This window comes from Dipodomys merriami, unplaced genomic scaffold, assembly GCF_024711535.1.
Source record: "Dipodomys merriami isolate MVZ:Mamm:240054 unplaced genomic scaffold, mDipMer1.0.p SCAF_4, whole genome shotgun sequence".
Classification (NCBI taxonomy): Eukaryota; Metazoa; Chordata; class Mammalia; order Rodentia; family Heteromyidae; genus Dipodomys; species Dipodomys merriami.
This window is the reverse complement of record NW_027205603.1, coordinates 8871382-8892456: the sequence shown is the minus strand read 5'-3', so window position 1 is coordinate 8892456 and position 21075 is coordinate 8871382. Positions and strand designations below refer to the sequence as shown.

At 37.0% G+C, this 21075-nt stretch overlaps 1 protein-coding gene across 1 annotated transcript in view; it reads right to left on the bottom strand.

Moving 5' to 3' along the window:
• The window catches only part of Malrd1 (MAM and LDL receptor class A domain containing 1), a 470497-nt gene that overhangs the window by 92100 nt on the left and 357322 nt on the right, over positions 1-21075 (bottom strand). The window contains exons 33-34 of the mRNA XM_069991735.1: positions 15386-15587; positions 681-944 (exon numbers count right to left, since the gene is read on the bottom strand). Coding sequence (XP_069847836.1) covers positions 681-944; positions 15386-15587 — 466 coding nt within the window. The remainder of the gene's footprint in view (positions 1-680; positions 945-15385; positions 15588-21075) is intronic.

Below are 21075 nucleotides of genomic sequence, written 5' to 3'. Positions count from 1 at the left end.
TGTGTCATTACTTTTAACTAAAATATTTGTTTCTAACTGATATCAGCTAGTTTTTATTAAAAACAGAAGGTACTCAGCCCCAGAGCCTTAGATTTTACATGTATCTGTTCAAATTCTCATGGTATTGCTCAAATGGTTTGAGTCTTGCAGAAATAAAATTGGCAACACTCAAACTCCTTTGCTACACTGTCTATATCTTTAAAGACTGAATATGAAGTTATAATGCTATGTCATCTACCTGGATAATTGTCTAGACCTAGTTATCACTACATGCGTTCATTTAATTCAATATCTGCTGAAAGCCCCTGACTCAAATAATCTTCCTGACCCTTTAAGGTGGAAAGAAATCAGGTTTTTATTTCTTCAAGCTATTTCTGTAAGTGTTTTAAAAAGATAACAAATATGTAAGAGAAGCCCACATTAGAATGACCTAGATGTAAATGGAAAATGAAATAAGAGCAGATTGACAGACATTAGTAGAACCACAAGAGTGCTTCCAGAAATGATGAGTAAGACCTTCATGCTTTGTTTAGCAACATAATACACACAAAACAAAAACTCGATTACCAATGATACGATCATGGAAAGACCCTAGAGAATGTTGTTTCATCTGTCAAGCTCTCTATCTTTTCAAAACATCATTTCTTCTCTGGCACACTGAATTAGCAAGAGTTACTCACAGCAGATGGATTCATCTTCATTAAAGTGACAGTCAGCTACTCCATCACAGAGCAGGAGAGACGGGATACACTGGCTCGCTGAGCACTGGAATTCCATGTCACCGCAGAGCTGAGAGGAAGGGCCGGTAGAGCAATCCATTTCATCAGACCCGTCTATGCAATCTTCCAGCCCATCACACTTCCCTGAGCCTGGAGTACACTGTAGTGTATAGATGCAAGTGAACTGATCAGCTTCACAGAGTGAGGGCTGCATTGTGCCAGGACCTAGGAATGAGAGCAAGTCATGTCATGTTAGCATTGGGATGCCTCTGTGTCTGTATCGCAATATTGTAGGATCCGTGTATTTTTGCAGGACTGTAAGACAGGTTGGTAATTTAAGTCAATTAACTTCCAGTTGGTAAATGTGAACCGTACAAAGCATAGGGATATTATTAGAGAGAATTTCTTATGTGAATCTCAACAGCAATATTCTTAAAAAGAGAGGTTGAAAGAGATGGAGGAGTGGAGGATGATGGAAGAGTTGACCTTGCTTGGCCAGCTGCATTAGACTAAGAATTGACAAGTTCAGTAGAAACCCTTTGTCTACTTGCTTGAAGAAAATTTTAAAGGAAAAAAAAGTGAAAATGAAAACGTAAAACCTTTCTCAGCATGTCAGCCCCACAAAGTTGTGTTTCAGTCCAGGTTTGATCTATGGGAATAGATGTCAATCTTTGAACTAAACTGAACGTTGAACAGTCAAAACTATTTAAAAAAAAGACAATCATGAATATGAAACAGATATTTTCAGATGAAAGGATGCCTTAAGTTTGGATTCATATTAGATTTAATAGTAAAATCAGGTACACTGGTAAGATGTATCATAACTTTAAAATTTAAGGCAATTATTATATCAGTGAACAGTTTATTAGCTGTCTCTTCATAGCCAAACATGGGGAATTTAATACCTGATAATAGATTTAAACATAAGTTCCTATCCTTTATTTGGAAGTAACAATGGAATTGAATTCCAGAAACATCTTTATCTGAAAGGATTGAGAAATACTTTATCTTTTGTGTTTATGGAAGCTAGCAGGCTTATGCGGTCTCTTGTGGCTTTTCTCTTGCTCTGCACAAATGATCCCTTTAATACCAAGACTACCTTTCGCCGTCTGCTGGAAAGTTGCCAATGATAGATCACTCACAGTAAGTCTACCCCCAGGAATTGCCTCCAAGTTTGCAAACCCTCCCACGGGGAACTCTACTCACAGACGAATTGGAGAATCCATGGCTCGACCCCTGTTTCCATGTGGATATGCACGGAGGCCAGTGCAACCTCAGAGCTCTCTCTACAACATAACCATCCCAGCTCACGCACTCTCTCCCTCCTTCCGTTCTGCTTCCTTCCTCCCCAAGATTCTTCCTCGGAGAATTTCCAATAAACCTTTGACACAGGAATCTGTCTCAGAGTTGGCTTCCCAGGGAACCTGTTTTAAAATATTTCCGAAGCACCAAGGCAGATCTTGTCTTAAAGTAAGCCCTCTTTGTACTGTTCTCAATTTTTTTCCCACAGACATATTTCTGGTAAAGGAGGAAGATAGATTTGTACTCCTTAATGGAATACAGGTAGGCGATCTAGCTGGAAAGCAGTTCTCCATTAGTTCAGTATTTCTTTTAAGTCTCTTGTTTAATCCGAATAGAAAGTTTATATTTTACTACATAAGATATCCATGCTTCAGCAACAAAGTTTCCTATAGAATTCAAATAAAATGTAAACTTCTGAAAAACATATTAAGCTTGTATGTTGACTTGATTGCAATCACCTGCATGAACTCTGTAAGGAACGTGAACCAATAGGAAGGTTTTTCTAAAATTGTGGATTTATCCTTGAGTGTCAGCTATGGAGTTAGTTTAGTTATTAAGGCTAAAATCGCTTGCTTAATTCTGAAAAGTATAAATGATTTTCTTTTCATACTCTGAAAAATCTCGGCACTACCACAATTTCATATTATAAGTGATACAAGCACAAATGGATGAAGCTACATGCTGGTCAATTCCAACTACATGACATTCTATGAAAGAAAGGGCTATGGAGAGAGTAAGGGCTCTGTGATCGTCAAGAGTTGGAAAGGGCATGGGAAGTGGACACAGAAGGAATGAAGAGATAGTCCCTGGAATATTTTTACTATGGTGAAACTGTTCTACATGATATACTGTAATAGATACATGTCCTTATATATTTGTCAAAATCCATAGAATTATCAATAACCAAAGTGAACTCAAATGTGAATTGTTGACTTTGGCTGATAATGATGTGCTTTCTGTAGCTGTGGCTTATCATTTGTACCAATGTACCACTTCTGCTGGGATGTTGATATTTGGGCAGGCTCTGTGTATGTGTGTGTTAGGGGAATATATATAGAAAATCTCCATGCTTTCTGTTTAGTTTTTCTGTGACTCTAAAAATTCTATTATACAAAATGTGTAGTGTGTATATAAACATATGTATATACATATATGTATAAAGAACATATAGGGGCTAGGAAGGTGGCTCAGTGGTAGAGTGCTTGCCTTGCATGCATGAGGCCGTGGGTTTGATTCCTTAGTACCATATAAGCTGAAAAAGCCGGAAATGGTGCTGTGGCTTAAGTGGTAGAGCGATCGCCTTGAGCTGAAGAGCTGAGGGACAGTGCCCAGGCCCAGAGTACAAGCCCCACAACTGACAAGAAAAAAAGAACAAATATATATACACTCACTTTATATATATTCTGATTATAATTGATATATATTTATATATAATTAGGTATCATTTAAAAACTACATTGTAGCTGATAATTGGTGTATATATACATAAACACCAGGGTGTGTGTGTGTGTGTGTATATATAATATATATATATATATATATATATATACACCATTTATATTAGTAGATGTATATATTTTACATATGTGAATTATGTATAATATATATAATTAGATATTCTTTAGAAACTGCATTGTAGTTTGAAACTCACATTTGGAGATTTTTCTCTTGAAATTTCTAGCTTCTAATTTCTCCAAATTTCTTTTAAAAGATTGATACCCAAACTTTAAAATGCACAGAATTTTGATAATTATAGCTTGTATTGCTCAAACACAGTTCATTTCTTATCATATGCAGTACTTTTTTTGTTAGGTTATTTGAACTCAATGGAATTGAGTGAATGTATGAGGACAATGAAGTTAGTTCTGTGAGAACCATGGTTATCTTCCCTGAAATTGAATTGTTGTTCTTTATGTGAGACAGCTACTTTGCAGAAGACCATAAAATGATTATTGTAAAACTGAAATTTATGTCAGGAAAGCAAAGTAAAATAGTATAGTATGCATTAATAGTGTTCTTTGTACCACAAAGAGTAGTTAAAATAGAAAGGATAAAAGAAAAATGAGGAGACATTCAGAAATGTTAACACTGTGATAAAGGGAGAAAAAAAGAAAGACACTCCAAGAAAAACCTGATTAATTTAGAACATATGATGCATTATATAACCTATAGGTAGTTTTACTTGTTTTGTTTCAAAATTTTTATTGTAAAGGTGATGTACAGAGGGGTTATAGTTACATAAGTCAGGTAATGAGTACATTTCTTTTTGGAAAGTGTCACCTCTTCCCTCATTTTCTCCCAGTGTTTGTTTTGTTGTTTTAAGTCAAAACAAAATGATTGGTCATATCATTTTAGTCCTGATGCTGTGGGGCAGAAAGTCAAAACAGATTCCTAAAATAAAACATACACTCTAAGCTCTGTGGGTATATGTCTGAAAAGGAGGATCAGAAGTTTCAAGTGAATTGGAATTATCAGCAAAGTCTGTTTCATAGGCAGTTTTCGATTGATTTATTCTTTGTATCTCAGAACCGACTGAGGGCTGTGTCAACAATGAAGTTTCCTCAATCATGTGTACCCTACTAACCATGCTTACTTCAGTGAAGTGCAAGGGTAGGATTTACCACTATCATTTGGAAATTGCATATAAGCATTAATTACTCTTTTGTCTCTATTACACAAGTCCATATCAGCCATCACATGTCTCAGCAGGAAATACGTTTGCTGTTTTATAGTTTCAGACATTTGTGTTCAAGTTGTTTTAATACAGGGATTCTGACCGGGCGCCAGTGGCTCATACCTGTAATCGTAGCTACTCAGGAGACTGAAATCTGAGGACCATGGTTCAAAGCCATCTCAGGTTTATCTCCAATAAACCACCAGAAAACTGGAAGTGGCGCTGTGGTTCAAGGGGTAGAGCTCTAGCCTTGAGCTGAAGAGCTGAGGGACAGCGCCCAGGCCCAGAGTTCAAGCCCCATGACCACCAAAAAAAAAAAAAAAAAAGATTCTATAATAACAGAAACTCCAGTAAGTAAAGTACAATTGCAGAACATCATCTTTACCAGGTCTTTACTCAATGAAAGCGCTGATATCACCTAAACTGTGGGCACTCCAAGTTGGAATGGAGCAAGTTCAGGAAGTGATGTCTATTAACTAACTTAACCTTCCCTAGTAACCAAAACATCACTGCGCATGCCACATCCTACTTGTGTGCTACAAAGACAGTCTGATCCCTGACATTGTGATTCTGTGTCCCTCTACAGAATGTGATTTTGTGTTATTTACTTTTGTTCATATGACATTGAAAATATTCTTCTCATAACAAGAAAAAAAATTTGCATTCTCATAGTCGACAGTGAAACTCAAGCAATCTTTCTCATGGATTTCATTTCAATGCAATGAAAGTTTCAGGTTCCCAAGGATCATATGATAGATTTTGATCTTTCTGATTAATATGCTTAGAGAAAGTAAAATTAATAGTTTCAAAAGGAAAATGACATTACCATGAAACTCAAACTTTAAGAAGAAAGTCAAGCTGTATCCAAATATTGCTATATTCATTGACATGGGTGATAAAAAATGCTCATTGTAGTGCATTGCTTACAAGTGGTCTCTGGCACCATGGTCTCAACACCATGAAAAGATAGCACAAAATCTATGTGGGGGAGGGAGAATAAATTTTTTAAACTATTTTTTGTGAAAATTCCTGATGTATTTTGAATTGTGATTGTTTGTGTACATATTCATCTATAATATTTATGTATATAAACATTTACACACATACACATGATGCATGCATGCATGAGCATGTGTGCACACACATATATGTATACCATGTGTGTGTAACATATACTGATGGTATTGGGGTTTGAACTCAGAGCTTCTTGCTTTCTAGCAAAGCACTCTTATCACTTGAGCCATGCCTGCAGTCATTTTTATTTTGTACATTTTTGCTCTGAATATTTTTGAAGTAGATCCTCTTATTTTTGCTTCTTACCATAGATAGTATGATATGATGAGAGGTAGGCACCACCACACCTAGCTTCTTTTGAAGTGGGTTCTTGAGACATTTTGTGTGTACCTACACTAGACTGGAACCAGAGTCATCTGGATCTCATCCTCCCTCATAGCTTTTTCCACCACATGCAATTATGGGTTAAGGGGGTGGGGGAATGTCTCAAACTTTTGCTTAGGCTGGCCTTGACCCACAGTGCTCCTGATCTAGACTGCCTGAATATGTTTGATTGCAGATATGAGCCACTAGTTCCTGCCTTATATTTTTAGAGAGTGTATCTTTATGGAGAAGTAATATTTTCTTTTCTTTTCTATTTTTGCCAGCCTTGGGACTGGAACTCAGGGCCTGGGCACTCTTCCTGAGCTTCTTTAGCTTAGCGTTAGCACTCTACCACTTGAGCCACAGTGCCACTTCTGGCTTTTTCTGTGTATGTGATACTGAGGAATCAAACCCAGGGCTTCATGCATGCTAGGCAAGCACTCTACCACTCTACCCCTACCACTACAACTACTCTACCACTAGGCCACATTCACAGACTCAGAAGCAATCTTATAGTATACAAATCTTAGGGTTATTTTTTTTTTCAGTTTGAAAAAGAGTAATTTGTCATGGGAAACCAAAAGAAAGTCAATTAGTGTTTTATTTGATTTCAATGTATCTTATAACTTACATATTTTCAGAAAGATGGAATGTGGATTCTGTTTTGAATATAGGGTATGGAAACAGCATGGTACACATGCAGATCTATTGACAGCCTATGGAGTATAGTAGTCAGAAGCTTGTTTGGTTAGTCACAGGGGTATCCATGAATAAAATAGTAAAAGCTAAGCCAGGTGTTGATGGCTGATACCTGGAATCCTAGCTACTCAGAAGGCTAAGATTGTTTCAAGATCAATCCAGGCAGGGAAGTCCTTGAGACTATCTCTAATTTACTACCTGAAAAACAAACTGTTTAAATAGGGATACAGGTGGACCCATTGCAACAATGAGATGTACAAGTCGTTATGTCGAAAACGAACTTTACAACTTTGGTGGGGAGGAGAAGAGGGTTGGGTGAGGGGGTGAGGGAGGATAGGATGGGAAGGGTAAACAAAGGAGGAGGCTACAATGCTTGATAAGAAATGTACTCATTATCTTGCCCATGTAATTGTAACCCCTGTGTACAGTATTTTCACAATAAAAAAAAAATAAAAAGCTGGAGGTAGAGCGGTGGCTTGAGTGGTGAATCGTTAGCCTTGATGAAAAGTGCACTGGGACAGTGTCCTTACTGTAGAAGTTGATAAGAATCTGGGAAGAGATGCCAAGCAGAAAGTGATCATTGTAGCCAAATACCAGAGGTGAGGGGAGGAGGTCATGGCTATAATCCTAGCTACTCAAGAGACTGAGACCTGAAGGATCACAACTCAAAGTCATCCCAGGCAGCAGGGTCCATTACACTACATTTCCAATTAACCAGCAAAAATCCCTGGTAGACACATGGCTCAATGAGGTAGAGTGCCAATTGAACACACATAAGGCCCTGAGCTGAACTCCACTACGGAGGGAGAAAAAGAAAGTGATAATTTTCAAAGTGAATATTTGAAGTAGTCAAGGCTAAAGCTAAAATCTAAACAACAGAAAGACAACATACATGCAAATGTAAGTAAACATCCATGCACACACATATACGTGCACCTGTGCATTTGCGCAAGGTGTGTGCATGTGCATTTTACGTGCATGCTTAAAGCCATGAAGCTATTCATCAGAGAGAGAAAAAAAGAATATGGTATTGGACTATGAGCAATGTAAGCAAGAGAGAACTATCAGATTGTGGAAGAGGCATGAATGGGCCTGTAATCAGGGTTCACTGTTTCCCCCAGAACAGAGCATAGAGAAACTACAGACTTCAAAGCAAATTAAGAGCTGTAATGCATAAAGTGGCTGCAACAGATTATCTCTTTCACTTTACATGAGTATTGGAAAGGAGGTTGCTCCCTAATCAAAAATGGGGAAACTACTTCAAATGACTAAAATTGCATAACTGATTTTTTCTTTTAAATTTCAGAAACCCCAAATAATCTAAAGTTTACGTGAAGGTGGAAAATACACAGATATGTACAATGTTAGGGCAGGTGTGGGCAGTTCCAGGCTCCTGTCGTGGAGCCTGGAGTTCAGAGATCCCTAGAGATTTCTGCTTTGTCATCGCAGATGACGCTGAAGTTCCTGGTCTGACTGGCCTGTGAGAGTTGCCTCAATCATATGCAAAGTTGGACCAGGTTATACACGTGGCTTAATTTAATGCTGTTAGTTGATAGCCCATACCTACTGCAACTTTAGTTAATAGTTTAAGAATTTGCCCTTATCTAAACTCTTCATTTCTAAGCTTAGATACTATAATATTGAAACACCTTTCTTTTAATCCATCCTTTAAATGGCTTTTAATACATTTTTCCCAAAAAGACTTCTATTCAACACCCCCTCCCCCAAACAAAAACAAAAACATGGCTCTTCACGGCATACAGTACAAAGTATACTGTATTTAGTATACTGACATGATTCACTATCACCTATAGTCCTGCTTTCCCAATGAAAACTTGTTGTTGACTGGGAATCTTCCAGATGATATGATGAGCATTACTCTCCTGGCTTGCTAGGGTAAGGACATCATCAGTACTCTAATGGAAAGGCTTTTACTGACAAAAGTTATGAGCCAGTGCTTCAGCACCAACCAAATTATTATTTTTTTTGTATGTGTCTGTGTTGGTTCTGGGGCTTGAACTTAGGAACCTGGACCCTGTCCCTGAGCGCTTTTGCTCAAAGCTAGCACTCTACAACTTGAGCCACAGCTTCACTTCCAGTATTTTCTTTCTTTCTTTTTTGTAGTTAATTGGAAATAAGAGCCTCACGGACTTTCCTGCTCAGGCTGGCTTCAAACCATAATCCTCAGATCTCAGCCTCCTAAGTAGTTAGAGTTCCATGTGTGAGCCACTGGCACCTGGCTTTATTATGTTTTTCTTAGTGTACCAGGATTTATATTGGAGGCTGAAAACTCACCTCTAGCATACACTAGAAATGTATATATATAACAGGCAACCTCTGGGTGAAGGAATTTTGCTCCATTTCACAGGCATTTTGGGAACACCTATTTCAACTGTCTTAGGAAGGACCAATGAAATGAGTACACACCGAGGGGTTCCATGAGAGATGATGAGGGCTCAGCAGTCTTTATGAGCAATCAAACACAACCTGTCACTGCAATAGCATAACATTCAGTTAACAGCAACTAACCATGTAGCATTTATTTTTAGTCTACTTTCTGCCTTCCTAATAGAGTCAATCAGTAATTATTAATGTTACATTGTTATAGGTAATCTTGTTCCATTAAAAAAAACACATGTTCTTGGAGATTGGAGATTGTTGATCAGACCAGGGAGTATCAACATGAAGATGTATACTCAAGTACGTTAGTGAGCATCACACTAGTTCTGTACAATTAGGAAGTATAGAAGATGAAGTCTAGATGCCTTGGACCTTAGACTGAACTTCAATCTGGTTAATCATGTGTTATACGTAGCAGAAGAGACTCACACATGAACTTGTTACTTCCTTGGAACCCATCTTTTTTTCAACCAAAACTTAGCCATTTGTCTAACTTCATGTCTTCTGTTTTGAGCAAACTTATTCAAGTGAGGAGTGAAAAGTCACATATGTACACAGTCAGACTTTGATAAGCCAAGAAAAAGAAATTGTACCAATCTTTACTTACTTTTACAAAGAATCTTTTCTGGGGAAAATGATCTTTTTTTTTAAATTAAATTTAATTTTATTTGTGAACATACTGTACAGAGGAGTTACAATTACATGGGCAGGATAATGCGTACATTTCTTACCAAGCATTGCAGCCTCCTCCTTTGTTTACCCTTCACATCCCTTCCCAGCCTCCCCCCTCCCCCCCAATCCCAATCCTTCTCCTTCCCCCCCCCCCGTTCCCCCCCCCCCCCCCCCGCACCGACGTTGTAAAGCTTGTTTTGGACATGACAACTTGTATTTCTCATTGTTGCAACAGGTCCACCTGTTGGGGAAAATGATCTTATATGGTAATAAGATGTTTTACAAAATTGGTCATTCTATTAAAGTCATTTTTCTTTTTCGATTTGAAAAAAGATCTTTCAGTAGAAGCTAGATATTTTTTTTAAAGTGAAACAGAATCATGTTTTCCTCTTACTTTTTGGACAATAAACTTGACCTTATGTTTGGTTACTTTCCAGCGCACAACATATGTGTTTTGGGGAATGAGGAAAATCATAATAAAAATCAACTGTACTCACTCAAGAGACACAATTGGGACCAAGTTCACTCTGGATGCCTGAATCTCTCTAATGCTCTGGCCTGCCTAATAAAATACTTGGATGCATTTCTGAGTGAACAGAAGAACCAGCAAGGGTATAATAATTTTAAAAAATGACGAGGTATTTACAAATTGATTATTGTTTCCAGATGACAAGTTCCTGTTGTATTTCTTTCTGATTTCATATGTACACTGCATATATATATATATATTTGCTTATGCATTTTGTGGAGGTATGAAGCCTGTTCAGATACACATTTACATGGTTAATATCACTGATCACATAAAAAAAGGTCTCATCTTTAGGACAAAATTTGGGGTAGTGATTTGTGTTTTATCTTCAGACTCAATCTGAAGGTCTTCTCAAATCCAGTGAATGTGATTTTTTTCATGGTTGTCATTTGGATCTTTTCCTCTTAATGCAGCTACATTCCTTTCAGCCTCAATATCAGCAGGAAACCAAAAAAGACCCACCCCTTTCTTAGTAGGCAGAATCTCCTAAGATTGTCAGGATTTTCTCCCTTAAGTCAGCCTGGTATTAGTTTTAATGCCATTTTCTGGTTCTAATGTTTTCGCCTGCAAATCTCATTCTCCTTCTAGGAGTAAAGCAGAATTACTCTATCCTCAAAAAGATTTTGAGAGCTTCATGGCCTACAATAATAGCTTTAAAGCCTAATAATATTTTATAATCCAGCAAATGAATCAAGAATGTCTGAAAACCACTTTCTTGCAGAGTTTTAGTCATTATTCATTAGTATTCATTTTAAAATGAGGCCATTTTATGAATCACTAACTGAACCAAAATTATAATAATGGGCTATGCATTAAAAAATCACACTTCAAAAATATTATCTACATTTGCTATCATACATAATGCAACACAGTGACTTGAAATTTATCTTATATCTTTCTCAGTCACAGTGATCGTCATCAAATATCATTTGCTACTGCTAAATTCCAAATCAACAAAATAACACAAATGAAAAAACTGCATCTTCAATAATTAAACTCAGAGTGATGCTAATGGGGATATTTCAGTGTGTTCAAGCTTGAAATGGACAAAAAAAATCCCACAAAGAACACAAAATTCATTGTGACATATATTATTTGAAAGTGCACATTTAAGCCATGGAGAATCTGAAGCAGAGTGCAGCTTCCTGTGGAGAGGATTAAGGGCAAATTCTTGAAGAAGGCAGCTTTTGCTCTGCCCTTGGAAGGGAAGAAAGCTTTACACCACAGTAGATAAAACAGGGGACATTCTCTGCCCTGAGGAGCAACAGGACCAGAGTCCTGGAGAAAGAGGATATAGACTATAGAAAAGCAAAAGGTCCTCTTTGAAAGGATCATTTTTATAGACAGAGGCAGATAAAGAAGAATTTGTATTGAAGAGCAGACAACTGGGAACCTTTTAAGCATTTTTCTTCTTTATAACTTATATGCATTTATGCATTTAGATCCCCCCTCTCTCTCATATGCCATTAGAATATATAAATAGTAGGTATATTGTTGCTGGTCCATGCTGTAAGTTGGCTTAAATGTTCCAGATGATAAAATGATCAAAGGAGAAAAGAAATGGCCCAAGGAAGGGTGATATAGAAAGCAGGTATGATAGAGTAATGCAACTTTCACAGGGGAACAGAGGTTTAGGATTGGTTAACAGTACGTTTCCATTCTGCACTTTTAATTCTGAGGAAATTACACAGAGACAGTTAAGAGGACTGTGGCCTGAGCTCAGCATGGCACTTGTATGAGGAATAATTAAAACCCAAAGTGATGGGAGCCTTGAGAAAACAAAAGCTCAGAGACAGAACCCAAGCTCTGAGGTCAAGCCCGAGGATCAACACCAAACAATAACAACAACCCAAAACAACCATGGTTTCTCCTTTTTCTCAAAGTTTCAACAAGACTGGATATTATTAATTATTAATTCGAATAAGTATTGAAATATATAGGATTCAAACTGTAATCTCAACTATGCTCTCGCTTCTCACATTAATTCCAATGCATAATTTTGACCAGGGAGAGATTAAATCAGTGATTTCAGGCTGGACTTCACTTCAGGTCAGTGGTAGAGTACCTGCCAACTAGCAACACAAGGTAAAATAACAATGTTGTATCCTAAGGTTGTTCCAATTTTTTTGCATTTTTAAAATTATTTTCAATTAATTGTTCAAGGGGGTTTCATTTTGATTTGTCCATCTATGCCCATAGTATGCCTTGAGCAGATCACCCTTCCTTCCCTCTCCCTTATCTCTGCTTTTTCTCTTCCCCAAAACTCTCTGCCAAGCTCACTATTCCAGGCTTACATATGTACAGAAATTATTTTGACCATCTTAATTGCATTTTGTTTCATAAGATAATACAATTATTCTTCCTGATTACTAGCAGCACCGTTCCAAGCAGACGTGTAAATATACAGGAAAAAAGTTTAAGTACAAAAATAAATACCTTTCATTTTTTTTCCTTTTTCAGAGATATTATTACTTTTGGGGTGCTCTTTTGACAAATTAAAAATTGATTTCATTTTTAAAAATCATTTTCTACATTTAGCAGTATAAGTTCTCATTGTTTATTTCTGGTATTAGGTCAACTTTCATATTCACTAGGGAATATCATCTATTCAGTGACACAGGTTTTCAGTGGATGGGTCACCCATTTGAAATTTTCCTCATAGAACTGTCATTCACTCAGGAGAGGATGTTCATGCTAGTGGTAAAGGAACAAAAATGCCTTCCAACTTTTGGATCTACCTTTGACATTCCATCCCACATACAGTACATATGTGTTTGTATCAGATGTCACAGAATAGATTATGTTTTCTCCCCAAATCTTCAAGTAAACCCAATAAAGTTTTGCTAGGTTTATTTGATATAACTGCATACTTTCTGATACATCAGTATGAAAGATTTGTGTACCTCAATTTGAGAAACTCTTGTAAAATTTATGATTTTCTTTTTCTCCTTCCTTCCTTCCTTCCTTCCTTCCTTCCTTCCTTCCTTCCTTCCTTCCTTCCTTCCTTCCCTTCCCTTCCCTTCCCTTCCCTCCCTCCCTCCCTCCCTCCCTCCCTCCCTCCCTCCCTCCCTTCCTCCCTTCCTTCCTTCCTTCCTTTCCTTCCTTCCTTCCTTCCTTCCTTCCCTTCCCTTCCCTCCCTCCCTCCCTCCCTTCCTCCCTCCCTCCCTCCCTCCCTCCCTCCCTTCCTCCCTTCCTTCCTTCCTTCCCTTCCTTCCTTCCTTCCTTCCTTCTCTTCCTTTTCTTTTTCTTTCTTGTGAGTTGTAGAGCTTGAACTCAGGGCCTAGAATCTGTCCTTCAACTCTTTGGCTCAAAGCTAGAGCTCTACCCCTTTAAGCCACAGGCCCACTTCTGGTTTTCAAGTGGTTAATTGGAGATCAGAATCTCAAGGGGACTTTTCTGCCCAAGTCGGCTTTGAATCACTCAGATCTCAGCCACCTGAGTTGTTAGGATGATAGGCAGGAGACATCAGAGTCAGGCTAATTTATGATTTTCTAAAAGCATACTGTTGAATCAACAGTGAAATCATCCTAGGAAAACTAAATCCCGAGACTATGGATTTAGGATGAAGAAATGGAGTTGTAAAGAGACACACCTATTATATAGTGACAGAGGCAAGTTCAAGGTTTTCCGCCAAGGGTCATGGTTGTTTTTATATTTGATGGAGAAGTCTATTGTTTATCATTTTGGGAGAAAATCAGTTTTTATTTAGGTCAATGTTAGTATTGCTACTACATAATAAACTATAGTAATTATTATTATTTAGAATAATACTAATTCAGGCCAAATTTCTCAATTTCTGTGCTAAGGTCTTATTTTGAAATAGACAATCTTATTTTGGTCTTGAGGAGCTCAGAATTATTATATCCATATTTACATATAGATGTATACAATCTCCTACTCAATCCTAGTTCTGTTTTTTTTTTTTTTTTTTTTTTTTTTTTTTGGTGGTACTGAGATTTAACTGACCTTACACTTGTTAGTCAAGTGTTGCACCACTTTAGCGCATGTAACATGAATACAAGAAAGTCAGAAAGACTTTGCTGGAGCAGTGACTAAGAGGTGCTGAGAAAAGAAATAAACAAGAATGCACACTTACTATTGGGTAAGTGGAAGGAGATTTCTTTCCCTGGGACAAAGTAGCAAGAAAAAGAAGTTTCACACTCGGAGGTAAAAAGATCAAAGAAAAATAATGGAGTTTTATTACAAAACAGGTGCATTTGCTATGCAAAGGATACAGAGTATCTGTAGTGTGAAGAAAAATATCAAGAGAGAGCAGGGGGGAGTGGGGGAGACGAGATTTGATAGCTTGAGGGAGGCAGGGCCAGTGAAGGAGAACCACAGGAGCCTAGGACCTTGAAGAAGCAGTTAAGGTAGTAACCCAACACTTTCAGTAGTCCCAGTCTAAAAGCTCAGCAGTATCTTTGGAAAACTCAAAATGGTTATGACTACTACTGCAGAAGATGGGCTGAATAACAGTATCATTCTTTAGGGTGGACTGATAAAGACAGAGCACGTGAACAGAATGTAAGCACCAGAGTGGGGTGGTGAAGAACATTGAGGAAAGTGATCAGAATTAAAGACATCAAAGTTGTGCATGGATTTGTGTCACCTAGATGTGACTGGCCAGAATTTAGGATTTAATGAAAACTCTCAGAAGGTTAAGGCCTTGATTAAACAGTAGAAGAAGAAACAAACAAATAACTCAAGGAAGGGAAAACATTAAAATGAGTAGAGAAGACTGTGTGGAAGCTAGCAAAGGATCAGAGCAGGCTCTCCCTTTGGCACTTATAGGAAATCTGTGGGAACAGGAAAGTGGCCAATAAAGCTATATTAATGGATACATTTCCTGAGGGCTTCCTGTAACAAGTTTACTACAGAGTTACCATGGTCCAGTTTGTAGGGTAGAGACAGGGTTCACCTCTAACTCTTTATATTTGCCCTCTTCATTGTATGAATAATTCCTCTTTGAATTTCCCAAGTATCATATATTTAGATATAGAAATAGTCACTTACCTCCACCAGACATGCACTCTGGAGTGAAAGAGATGTCATCAAGAGCAATAAAGATATCATTTCCACCCAAATCAGCTTCAAATGCCACCTTAAATGGACTGTTACTAGAGAGATGTACATGCCCATAGGTCCATCCTGGACTTTTATTTTTCATCAATGACCACACAAGAATGTTTAGTCCTGATTCCTCAATGATGTAAACCTGAAATGAACATAATCAGAAGAAACAGTACTTTATAGTTGTATAATAGAAGTAGCTGAACAGCCAGATGAGAAGTTAGTGAATGTGACAGCTCAGCATAGAGACAATAATGTTTTCTCTCTGTAGAAACTGTGGTTATGCCGGGGACATGGGTGAAATAGGAAAACACCTGTCTAGTAAACTAACAAGTACAAGGGCCTAAATTTAAATAACAGTACCATCAAAATATTTGTTATTCTAATTTATGTTCACCAAAGGCCTGATTAAAACTGTAACTGTATGAAGTATCTAAAAGTTGGGGATGCAAAATTAGACATTTATACTTGTAATGAACTTTTGTATGTCAGACAAAGGTGTTATTGCTGGAAAATAAAAAGAAGCTCATAATAAACGGCTATGAGATTATGCACATTGGTTCAGAAGCCAAAGTAATAAGCCAAAAATATTTGATATTTTCACAGACAGAAAGCCTGCCTGGATAAACTAATGTCACTATTCAACATTAAAAGTACAAGTTCCAACCACACACATCAAAACTAAAAAGAATATTAAGTTTAGCAGATATTCAACAGCGGAAACAATTTAAAATAAATTAAAAATGCCATGGTAAGGAAAAAGCATTATATATATACATATATATGTGTCTCTCTCTCTCTATATATATATATATACACACACACAAACATATTGAAAAAATTTCATGGAAATATAATTCACGTATTCCTTGTTTTTTCCACAGGTCTTAGCATATATGTATTTAATCCATTACTTTATTATTTCTACAGTTCATTTTTCTGTTTGAATGTAGTCTTTTTATCTTTGATCAATCTTATATACTGTTATCAAATTCCTTTCCTTCCTTTCTTTTCTCACTCCACTTCTCAATGCTCTACTACGATTCCTCCAATTATTAAATTTGTCAATAAATGTCAAGACATTTTGTCTCCCTACTTAATCATACAAGCACTTCATTTTTTAAAATTTTATTTTATTATATTTGAGAACATACTGTACAGATGGGCTACAATTACATGGGCAGGATAATGCATACATTTCTTACCAAGCATTGCAGCCTCCTCCTTTGTTTACCCTTCACCTCCCTTCCCAGCCTCCCCCCTCCCCCCACCCAATTATACCCCCATCCCCCCCCCACACCGACATTGTAAAGCTGGTTTTGACATGACATTTTGTACTTCTCATTGTTGCAACAGGTCCACACAAGTACTTCATTTTTTCTAACTACTAATTCGTAGCTTAGCTCAGTAGATTTAAATAATGTGTATTTTCATTTGTTACATACTCAACAGTGTATTCAAGCAAACAATAGCACGTTATATGATGTTTCTTTACATAGTGTTCTTTAAAGTATCGAGTGAGACATGTACAAAAGACTAAAATGATAGACTATATTCCTGTCTTCCCAAAGAAATATTATCAATTGTATTCTGAGTTTTATGTGGTAAATCTCAGGAAAAGATTTATTTTAATACCCTTAAAATCTGCTACATTAAAATAGCAAAATTACTAGAATTCTTGAAGAATAACTGATTCTAATTGAATTTGTTTCTAATTTTACATTTCATTGAACAAATTTTACTGAAAAATCAATGTCAGAAGAATAAAAGATATTTGAGACAGATTTGTCAAAACCTTTGATGGATGAATTTTCTTGGATATTTGATTGCACATGAATCAATTATAAAGCAGTGGTCAATATTATTTATTATAAAGTCATTTTTTGTCAGTCATGGAGCTTGGACTCAGGGTACAGCTTTACTTTGGGTTTGGATATTTAATTGGAGATACAAGTCTCAAGGCCTTTCCTGCTTGGGCTGGCTCAAAACCACAATCCTCAGCCTCAGAGTAGCTAGGATTTACAGATATGAGCCACCAGCACCTGGCCTAAAGTAATATTTCTTAAATCAAAACTATCATAGATACAACATGAAATAAAATACAAGATGTTACATTTTAATAAACTATATTATAATAAAAGTTATATATGAACATTATATTACTATAAAAGCAAGTCTTTATTAGTCTTTATAATCTAGGACAGAAAAACTTGCTAAGTCCAAATAGAATGAAATAATGATGTCATCTAAAAGCAAACATATATTACTCCATTAAATACATGGTAAGTATTTTAAGTATTTTATGTACAGTAAGTTCTCAACAATTGTTTATAAAAAAAATCCTTTGGCCAGGTTGATGGCTCTTGCTTGTAATCTTAGGTAGTCAGGAAGTTGAGATCTGAGAATTGTGGTTCAGTCAGTCTGAGCAGGAAAGTCCATGGACTCTTTTTTTTTTTAATTTAATTTTATTGTGAAGGTGACATACAGAGGTATTACAGTTACACACATAAGGCACTGAGTACATTTCTTGTAGAACTTGTTACCCCCTCCCTCATTCTCTCTCACTTCCCCTTCCTCAGTCCTGTCCCCTAAGTTGTACAGTTCATTTCTAACATATTGTCTTGTGAGTACCGTGCATATTTGTTTATTTTTATTTTATTTTATTGTAAAGGTGATGTGCAGAGGGGTTACAGTTACATAAGTAAGGCATTTAAAAAATTCAGGTTTTGAACATTTTTCAACATTTTTCATTTGATACTTCAGCGTAAATTATCTTAAAAAAAATGTTTTTTTATTGTGAGAATACCATACAGAGGGGTTACAATTACATGGGCAGGATAACGAGTACATTTCTTATCAAGCATTGTAGCCTCCTCTTTGTTTCCCCTTCCCATCCTTTCCCATACTTCCCTCACCTCCCCCCACCTGATCCTCTTTCCCCCACTCCCCTCCTGCCAAAGTTGTAAAGTTCATTTTTCGACATAACGACTTGTGCATCTCATTGTTGCAATGGGTCCACCAGTATCCCTAGTTAGACGATTTGTTTTTGGACTCTTATCATCAATTAACCATCAAGAAGTGCAGCTATGGTTCAAGGGCTAGCCTTGATCAAAAAATCTCAAGGACAACATCTAGGCCCCGAGATCAAGACCCAGGATTGGTGTGTATACACACATGCACGGCGCACGCACTCACACACACACACACACACATACACATACACACATTCATTAGAAGGAAATCATTAGACAACAGAGATAAAGACGAGAAAATGTCCAAGTGTTGATGGTTAATTTGCAGAGAACCAAGAATTGCAGAGACCAATGACTTCAACAATATTCATGTACCTAGGTTGCCTAGGTGAAAGCTAAAAACAAACAAAAAAAACCCAAACCAGAACAAGATTGTTTTTTGTTTTTCAGTTTTCCTCGTGCAGCAATTCAGAAACCCCATGTTTCTGTAACACTGAAAGTGAGTCACTGCTATGCCTTGGGTTCTCTAAGTGGACACCTCTGAATATCAGAAACGATTCATCCACTTCATTAAAAATTGAGCTCACTAAACTGTGGTATAAAATGCATGCTTGAAAGGACAGTATGACTGTGCACCAGCTGTTCTCAGCTGTTCCCCCAGCATTCTGATCTTTAACTACCACTGACAGGGCAAAGTAGTTACATGAGCTACCTTCCAGGTTCATGGTTTCGCTTGAGAATACTGAAAATTTATGTAAAAAGAAAGAAAATATTAAATGAAACAGAATGGGTTATTTCTTCCCCAATTGGTGATCTGAGGGATTAAACTAGGTTAATAATATATCAAAAAAAAAAAAAGAAATAATAGGTCAGGCGCTGGTGGTTCAATCCTGTAATCCTAGCTACTCAGGAGGCTGAGATCTGAGGATCCCGATTCAAAGCCAGCCCAAGCAGGAAAGTCCATGAGACTCTTATCTCCAATTAACTACTCAGAAAACCAGAAGTGGAGTTGTGGTTCAAATGGTAGAGTGCTAGCCTTGAGCTGAAGATCTGAGGGACAGCTCCTAGGCTGAGTTCAAGCCCCATAGCCGACCAAAAAAATATAAAAGAAATAAAAAAGAAATAGCAATGCTGCTTATATTAATAATAGACTATTTGCATATTTTGTGATAAATGAACACCCATTCACTTGCCCATTACAGCTTTGCAGTTAGAGAAATGGAGATTTAATAATGATTACATACACACAACATAAACCTACAGTCTTTTGTCTCACCTAAAAAATGATTAGAAGTCATCACTTTAGTTCTCAAAGAAAAGAAAAGAAAAGAGAAGAAAAGAAAATCAAAAACTCTTCTTAGAACCCCTCAGAAAACTGAGACCGCAGAGATAGAGGGAAACACATTGAATTGCACTGTCGTGAAACCCCTACATATGTGAGTAAAGAGTGGGAAAATCTAAACTGAAATTGATGAACTATTGGAAGCTGAGTGCAGGAAAATCTGAAAGCTAATTAATTTGTAGGTGTGATTTTTAAGAAGCTTGCAAACTTTGGTGAAAACTTTGAGAGATGTTAAAGGGAATACACATTTTCTTGATAGACAAGAAAGATGAGAATTACATGTAATGTCTTTCAGAAAACCATGTAAGCCAGAAAATGAGGTAGTGATGCATGAAATATAAATAGCTTTAGGATGAATTGTTGAAGTCGATTGGCCGAAATTTTGTTGAGAAGTTTTGCATCAATGTTCATCAAAGAAATGGGTCTATAGTTCTCTTTCTTTGATGAGTTCCTGATTGGTTTTGGGATGAGGGTTATGATGGCTTCATAGAAAGAGTTCCGTAGTGAATTTTCTCTTTCAATTTCATTGAAGAGTTGGAGAGGTATTGGTGTGAGTTCTGTTTTGAAGGCATTGTAGAATTCTATTGTAAATCCATCTAGTCCTGGGCTTTTCTTAGATGGGAGGTCTCTTATTGCTGTTTCTATTTCAATGCTTGATATGGGCCTGTTTTTCAGAGAAGCAAAGTTGGTTCCATATATGCAAATTAATTAATATAATTCGTCACATCAGCAAGAGCAAGAATAAGAACCAAATGGTTATCTCAATAGATGCAGAAAAAGCATTTGACAAGATCCAACATTCCTTTATGATTAAGGCTCTGGAAAAATTAGGAATCCATGGAACATTCCTCAATACAATAAAGGCTGTATATGACAAACCTACAGCCAGCATTATACTTAATGGTGAAAAACTAAAGCCATTTCTGCTAAACTCAGGAACCAGACAAGGATGTCCACTCTCTCCACTTCTCTTCAATCTAGTATTAGAATGCCTAGCTACAGCAATAAGACAAGATGCAAATATAAAAGGGATCAAAATAGAGAAAGATGAAGTAAAACTCTCCCTCTTTGCAGATGACATGATCTTGTATGTAAAGAATCCCACTGATTCCACTCCCAAATTACTCGAGCTGATTCAAAACTTTGGCAAAGTAGCAGGGTATAAAATTAACCCTCAAAAATCAATGGCTTTTCTGTATGCCAACAATGAGAAAAGTGTGGCTGAAATCAGGAAAGGAACTCCACTCGTAATATCCCCACAAAAAACAAAACACCTAGCAATTAACTTAACCGAAGTGAAGGACCTCTATGATAAAAAC